General features: G+C 36.8%; 1 protein-coding gene across 1 annotated transcript; it reads left to right on the top strand.

Moving 5' to 3' along the window:
* The first annotated feature begins 369 nt into the window (after nt 1-369).
* Nucleotides 370-5,791, top strand: LOC119691718. Its single transcript, XM_048628322.1, has 4 exons — nt 370-525; nt 1,800-1,967; nt 2,446-2,604; nt 2,772-5,791. The coding sequence occupies exons 1-4, from the start codon at nt 459-461 to the stop codon at nt 5,378-5,380; spliced, it is 3,003 nt and encodes a 1,000-aa protein (XP_048484279.1). The 5' UTR covers nt 370-458; the 3' UTR covers nt 5,381-5,791.
* Nucleotides 5,792-8,192: the final 2,401 nt, after the last annotated feature.

Below are 8,192 nucleotides of genomic sequence, written 5' to 3'. Positions count from 1 at the left end.
TGCCATAGTCATGCGGCGACCTAACTTAATAATGCTTTTTCTTTAACGGGACAATCAAATGACCCAATACCTAAACATACGGCAAATTAAAGCCAACAGCTGATCAAGGTCGTTACGCCCGCGCCCGGCGCTCTGCGGAGGCGGGGCGGGGCGCGGGGGGCGGCGCGCGCCGCCGCCGGGTCGCTAACCTCACCGCACGCATGCGCGAACGAGACAACCGCCCGCCGCCCGCCCGATAGAAAAGCAAGCGCGAAATCGTGCCCCCTTCGCTTCTTTCCGCGCTTGTCGCCTCGCCCCCCGCACTTCACCTCCCGCCCCGCTGCCGCGCGCCACCCCCCGCACCGCGCTCCGCCTCCCCCTGCCCGCACCGCACCCCGCGCCCGCCTGTCAGTGTCATGCCAGTGAACGTTTTCGTTTGTTGTTGTTGTGAGTGTAAATTGTAAAATGATGTGGACAAAATGAAACGCTCATTTCAAGACGAGTTTTTGAAAGCTGTTGCGGCAAAGAACTTAACAAACAATGTTGGTAAGTTACCATTTTCTTCAGCTACTTATCTGTTGTGCAGTATTGTTGTTGCATCTTGTACTTAGTTATAACCTCAAAAGACGGTCCGTATGATAAAGAAAGATAAACTTGTTCTGAACAATAACAAATTAACTAGTAGATTTTCGAGATAATCCAGCCGCGATTCACTAATAATAATGCGATTGCAATGCGTTCTCCTTTCTGGAATAAAATTGAAGATGAAGCTTCGGCGGCGGCGGCGGCGCACGGGCGCAAAAGCAAGTCAAATACGGTGTGAGCGTAGCGACAGGACGAGGGGGGGGGAGGGGAGCTGCGGTACACACATTTTACGCTGTACAGGGTGTTTCGTTTCTGATATTAACTTATTGTTCGCTCTGGTGGCTTACTATACTCTGTCCATTATATTATTGGTTTTTTGACATTCAAAATCCCATAAGTACATATTTGATGACTGGAAAGGAAAATCAACTTTACTTACCAGACATAAGGAAACGTCAAAAATACAATAACATAGTGGAATAGAAGCTCTATAATCAAAATAAAAAATATTTACTTAGGTAGTAAGTCATGGAAGTAGAAATTCTACTAAGTATACAATTACTAGTAGTAAGTGAGTATTATAATTATAAGTATACAATTTACTTAAATTCTGAGGTGTTTTGAAAGCGGTCAAGTACGAGTTGGCTCGTGCACAAAATTCTGTTTCGTATCTTTCTTACTGTATAACTTCTTACTGTCTTAAACACACTAGTTGAATTTGCTTTTTTATTTCCTTATTCCTTACCTACTGCTGAATGATGAAAACTTATTTTTTAGATTTTTACAAAAAAAAACGAAACTTATTGAAATTGAAAAATAAAAAAATTGGGGTCCCTCAGTCCAGTCCTCAAATTCCCAACTTCCCATTACATAGTCATCTCTAGATAAACAACGTCGCGATACTCGCGATCCTTTCACTAATGAATACGGGCCTACAGCCCAGCCCGCTTTCCGCTTCCCCCGTCACCACGCTCTTCGCGTTCTTGCGTAAGTCGAAACGAAGCTTGCGGGAACAGCTAGAAGTTATAAGCGGCGCTAATAAATAAAACAATCTAAAATGTGTCGACCGATCTTCTTAATTATTTAGGGATACCAGTTAAAGATAAAAAATAATCTAAGTACCATATTTTCGGTATTTAAGTCAGTCACGGTTCTACATGTTGCATCGCCGTGGAAAATCCCATACAGTAACCATGTCCCATCTATGTATTTAAACCTACTTAAATAAATTTCAGGTGTGGGAGAAGATTCACAAAATAATACGAATTTTACTTGTAAAAATAAGAAACCTCGCGGAAGAAAAAGAAAGCAGTCTTTTAATACTATTGCAGATGAAGAAGATGACTGGTACGAGCTACACAGCCAGAGGAAAAAGAAAACATCGTCGCGCAGTTCCAATAAAGGTTGATAATGAATAATAATATTTTTTATGATATAGGTTGAACCGCACTACGGCCACGCCGCTCTTTAAAAAAGCCGCGCGGCGCGCCGCTTCCATGTGGTTTGAACCATAGAAATAATTATAAATATCACCGCTTCCATGACCTTTCATAAATATACTTATCCTTATAAAGTGACTATTTAGTTTTTAGTTCTTTCATCTTACATACTTTTTCCTTTTTTTTGCACATCCATTAGAAAATGCTCTTAGCATTAAGCCCACCTTTTGCATTCTTTATTGCACAAATATTAAAAATACATGCAGTATTTTTAATATTTGTGCAATAAAGAATTAAATAAATAAAGACAAACAAATTAAATAATAGATAGTTCCAGCTAGTCTACTTCTGTCCACAACCTTACAACTCGTATTTTATGTCTTATTTTTCTAGATACTCATTAGAATAGAGTATGTGTAGTTCTCAATATGTTCATTTTTTTCAGAAAGCACTGCAGTAATAACAGCTATCTGTGAAGACGCAGAAGAACCAAATCCAGCGACTGATGATCCCTTAGCCGATTATGATCAAGACATTACTTCAACTATAATAAAAGACGAAGATCTTATAGAGCAAATAGAAGACGAAAATATTAAAACAGGTAAATTATCATTTGAAGATATTTATATCATACATACTTACTTAGATTTTTTTAAATTTCCTGGCAATAAAAATACTTTAATCCTATTATCTGATAAACTCTTGCCTACCCGGGTAACACAAAACAATTATACTTACCTAAACACTAACATAGTATATGTCTTACAGAATACATCATACATGATTTGGAGACGAGTCACCGCAGTTCACCAGAAATAACAAACGTACTCATTAATATTTCCCAATGTATAGTTAGTACTACAAGGCTGAATGACATGGCTGTTTTGAACATGGAAAGTAAATTGACCCCACAAGAAATATTCGCTGCAATAGATATTGAAAGTCGACCGACAATTATAAAAGCTTGCGATTTTCTAGAGCAGAGAAATAGTTTAGATTTCAATGAGTTACAAGAACGAATTGGGGAACTTAATCATGGCATTCAAAATAATACTACTAAAACTCCAGAGTCGTCACTTCTTGTGCAGCCAAATTTTAATGTGGGACCATGTAAAACTAGTAATGAAGTTCCTAAACATCGTGGTGTCACAGGCTCGTCAGACGTCAGCACGTCTGCATTGTGGCAACATGTTGAAACTAAAGAAGAATATATAGATGAATCTAATACAAAACAAACCGGTGCCAGACATTACACCAAACTTAAAAAAAAACTTCAAGTCCTGCTAATTGATTTCCGTAAGTATGCGGTTTCAAGCAAAAGCTTAAATCCTATATACGATATTCAACGTATTACAAGTAGCATACAGCAAAATTATCTAAGGAAAACAATTCTTGATGAACTTCAAACAGGACTTGACCCAGACCAAGTTGTACTCTTCAGCTCTAACCCAAATACCGCAGAATTTTTTCAATATGATAGCGATATTTCCAATACCTATTGCATCAAAAAAATCAACCTTCCAAGTCTTTGCAGTGAATCAACTTTACGATTTCTGGCACAACATTTAAAGTGTTTTGCAAAGTATGTATGTTGCTGGTCTAACAGGAATTCACTATTGAAGAAAGAATCCGTGCTAAAAAGTGTTCCATTAGATCTTGTACAAAAACAGCATGCATGCTCAGATACATGTGGCTGTTGTGAGAACTGTCGACCAACTTCTACAGTTAAAGATTATGTGATTTCACCGAGTATTGAAGATTGTACACTCCGAGATCTACTGAACAAACGGCACAAAGAAGTCCATAATCCACCGAGTAAACCTTTGACATTAATTGATAGGGCATTGATGTTTACTAAGAGATCACAAATCAAGAAAAGCATATTAACTAAAGCAAATAGTATTATTCACACGGCTGAGACTAAAATAAAAGCATTAACGAAGAAAAGTACAGATCATGTTATCGAGTTTTATCATCGGCCCACATCGTATACTAAAGTTGAAAGATATGAGACTCTAAACGTAAATGGTATAGAAACTTACACAATGGTGGAAAGACGGATCGAGTCAAATTTACAAAAAGATGAAACTTTGACTAATAATTGTACAGTTTTTAATAATATATGCTGTTGGAACAAACGCCAAAAAATTTTATACGATCTAAAAGCGAGCCATGAAACGCAAGAGATAGTCAAATTGATAAAGACAAAACATACCTGTCCTTTTAAATGGTGTGTCTGTTGTTGCCCTCGTGCTGTCAAATCTAACTTGTGCACAGATACTACATCATCAAAAGTCTCGCCTCCCAAAATTGATAGCAATAAAGCTCCAGCTAAAAAAACTACAAAGACACCACCACCCTGCGGCCGAAAACAAGTTATAGTTAATGCACGTAAGGAAATGACTACTAATGATAAAAATAATGTAGCAAATGTTATTAAAAACTTTAACGGTTTGCGTTTAGCTATAGATAAAGATAAAAAAGTTCAAGCATTATTAAGTAACGTAAAAAACATTGCAGCTCTTTCGACCACGGCACTGTCTCAACTAAAAGCGCTTCTTGAACAAGCACAAGTTATTGCAGACCGTTATAATATTGAATCTGGTACACAATTAGCTCATATTTTGGGCATGCATGTAAGTCCTGTGCACACACTTCCCTCTAATATTCCAGTAACTGCTGCTTGTGTCAAGAAGCCTGCCTTAGATATGCCTGTAATCACAACTGCACCCTCCTTGCCGAATCCTGTGCCACTGCAACCCAAGCCAAATTACTGCATTATAAAAATGAAACCGATCCCTACTGATGTTACTCAAAAGCAGGCTGTCTATGTAACCAATACCACACCAAAATGTCAACCTACGCATTTTGATGGAGCCGTAAATTTACTCGCTAAAGCAACTGTTTCCGATACAACTGTTATCAAAACGATGCCTATAATTACTAGTGTCACAAGTCTTGGATCAGGCAACTCCTCAGCGGTTCTAATACCAAACAATCTAACACCTTCAGTTACAAAAACTTCAAAAGATTTAACACCGGCAGTCATCAGAGTCCGCAAAGAAATATGTAAATCGCAAACAATAACTGAGCCGGTAGCATCAACAAGTGCTGGTTTGTGGTATAAAACACCAGATAACAAACCTATTACAGACGACATAAATGATGCAACGGAATCAGTAGTATACAACGTGAATAGTGAAGAATATCAACGAAATTTACTGGATGCTGAGACAGGCGAAGAAGTCAAAACAAACTTTGATGATGATTGGGATTTAGCTACGCTCAAAAAGAACATAATTTCTGATATGATAGATATAAAGGAAGATCAAATCAGTGAATATGGATCCGATATCAACAAAATTGACCATCAGTAGTGGTAAATTAATTAAATAAGTAGGTACTTATAGATAAGGTAACTTAAAATCTGTGATCAATGTTAGTAATATTGAATTGAAGTAATATTGAATTATAATTGTTAAAAAAGTGTAATATACTTATAGGTACTCACTAGTTTATATTATCTGTGGTAATATAAAGCTACTTATCCACAATTTTATTACAATAATTATTTGAATCTCCTTCCGTTAGTGTCCTCTAGAAGTGATTGTCCACTATGTAGGTACCGCAGCGATCGCCCCCGCCTAGCGCCTGCTTCATGTTGTTTAATATTTATTATTTATCTGCTCACGTTATAATTTATAATTGTTAGTAATTTAACTCTGTTCTGCATTGTTACTAACACTTACTATGGACTATGTGGTCTGAAAATAAATATTTATTATTATAATACTTCTACACTTATTTGTAATTTAATTAAGTATTAAATTCTCATTAAATACATACATTAGGCTCACTACTATAATCCAAGAGCGAGCAAGCGAGCCATCCGCTTTTATTTATTTAACTCTTTACTGTAAAAATATTACAAATAAAAGTACAAAGTGCTTTTCGCTGTAAGTACATTAAATTTGTACTCAGTTACTCACGTGATTAGCGAGCCTTGATCCGTATGTATGGTTTTTCATAAGTTAGTACACATCTATGTAGAATCTGTAGGTTTCCTCACGATGTTTTCCTTCACTGTATAAATACGTGATATAACAATTATTATTATTATACATACACTTACTTAAATTCCTTACTTGTTAATATCTCATTAAAGGTACAGTCCAACTATAAAGTCATGAAAATAAAATCGTTGTTAGTTATTAACTCACCTCCACATTCATTTCAAAAATACAATATCGATTGAAGGATTTTAACGGGTTTGTGCCTAAATAATTATAATAGATCCGTGTTCAGGACTTTATAGCTGGACTGTACTCTGTACCTAATTTAAGAAATTTTAACACACACATAGAAAGTTTTTCTAATAAATTTTTATGTTTATTTTGTTCTACGACTTTTGGAATTAAGTAAAAAACAAACGGCTCTCTATAGTGAAAAAAAGCTCGTGACCAATAAAGTCGTGGGGCCTGGGTTGTTCAGATTGACTCTCTAATGCCGAGTTACAGAAAGGAACTATAGCTAAGTAATATCGGCTTCAAACCTATGTCTGTCTCTTTCTGTCCGTATACTTAACTACTGTCAAAGCAAGACAGAAATACATTGGCCGAAATTAGCGTAAAGTTCCTTTATGCAACTCAGCGTAAGTCAACCCTTTATGCAACACCCTTTATAATTTATTAAAAATTATATCCCATTCCATGGGGAAAGACATCTGATACAAACAAAAACTACCCTTATTCAAATGTAATAAGGGTTCTGTCATATGTCTTTCCCCGTGGAATGCGATATAAGGACCATCAAAACGTAAATTTTTTTTTCAGTTGGCAAATCATGGAAGTACTTAGTTAAGTACTGAACTGACGTTACTTCTTACATCAAATAAAAATAGCTATTTATCATAAAAAATATTTATTGCTAAAATGATATGAGGTGGATTGATTGATGAGTACGCGGGTTAACTGCTAAAAGACATAAGTATTAACTTTAATTGTACACTAAAGTGAGGTGCATCGGACAGCACGTTAAGCCATGAGTCCCGGTTGCTGCTTTGCGGCAATCGTTTAGCCTAGTCAGAGGTCTTCGTCATTGATGAAATAAAATTATACTGATGTGTAGCCCATGACTGCAGTAACCAGTTACCTACCTGGTGTAAACTTTATTATTATGAGGCATGGGAGAACGAAGATATAGTGCAGAAAGATCAAGTCTTTGTACTGAGTAGATGTTTCCCTCATAGTAAGTTTTTTTTTAAAGTGGTTCAGATTTTTAAAAATATTTTTCCCTCAGATAGAACACCTTTATCACTGAATAAAAATAGGTTTCGTGAGTGGCTGCAAAGCGGGTCAGATTTGGCCATTCTCTTTTGAAGTTATGAGTGTTATTATGGATATGACAGTGCTAAGACCCTACTATAGTTCGACAAACTTATCTGTTCCGGTGAGAGCGAACTAGTCAAATTGATCCATACCTCATAACTTACCAATGAATTATACATAATTATACATATATGTATACATTCATATAGATTAGATGAACCGCAAGGGTGAATTACCATTACAGGCTAACTTAAAATCTTATAGAATCAAGAAATATTAGACATTTACGTGAGCTCTCACCGGAACAGATAAGTTTGTGGCACTATACTTACGATCTACCGATAGTACCGATACCGTTTCGTGACAAGACAAGTGAAGTCAGTGTCTGCGCTCAAACGTGAATGTTGCCGCGTCCATAGAGAAAATAAGGTTCTACCTTTTTTGGCATAAGATTTTTTTGCCTAATCTCGTATTGCATAGTAACGTTTGGTCAAAGTCTCGTTACGCCGAAAATCGTATGGCATAAATCTCGTTTAGTAAAAAGTTATTTCGCATAACATTGTTTAGCCTAATAATGCTATGGCCAAATCTTGAATAGCCTAATAATGCTATGGCATAGGTTTATACAAAGTAATAATATTCGTTTGGCTTTAACTTTGACGGAGCGTCTCCCTAAATAGCGCATCTTCAGTTTGCATGTATTGTTTCCGCTATGTGGGAAACGCTCCGCTCCGCTTCGCTGCGCTCCGCTTTGCTTTAGACGAACATGTGCACCTAACACGCTCCTCCTCGCTTTGCTCGTCGTCGCACCTATTTTTAGGTTTCGATCTCATGGGGTTTGTAATAATTATATTGGTCGTTA

Source organism: Plutella xylostella, chromosome 20 (genome assembly GCF_932276165.1).
Source record: "Plutella xylostella chromosome 20, ilPluXylo3.1, whole genome shotgun sequence".
NCBI lineage: Eukaryota > Metazoa > Arthropoda > Insecta > Lepidoptera > Plutellidae > Plutella > Plutella xylostella.
This window is presented reverse-complemented; position numbering and strand designations above follow the sequence as displayed.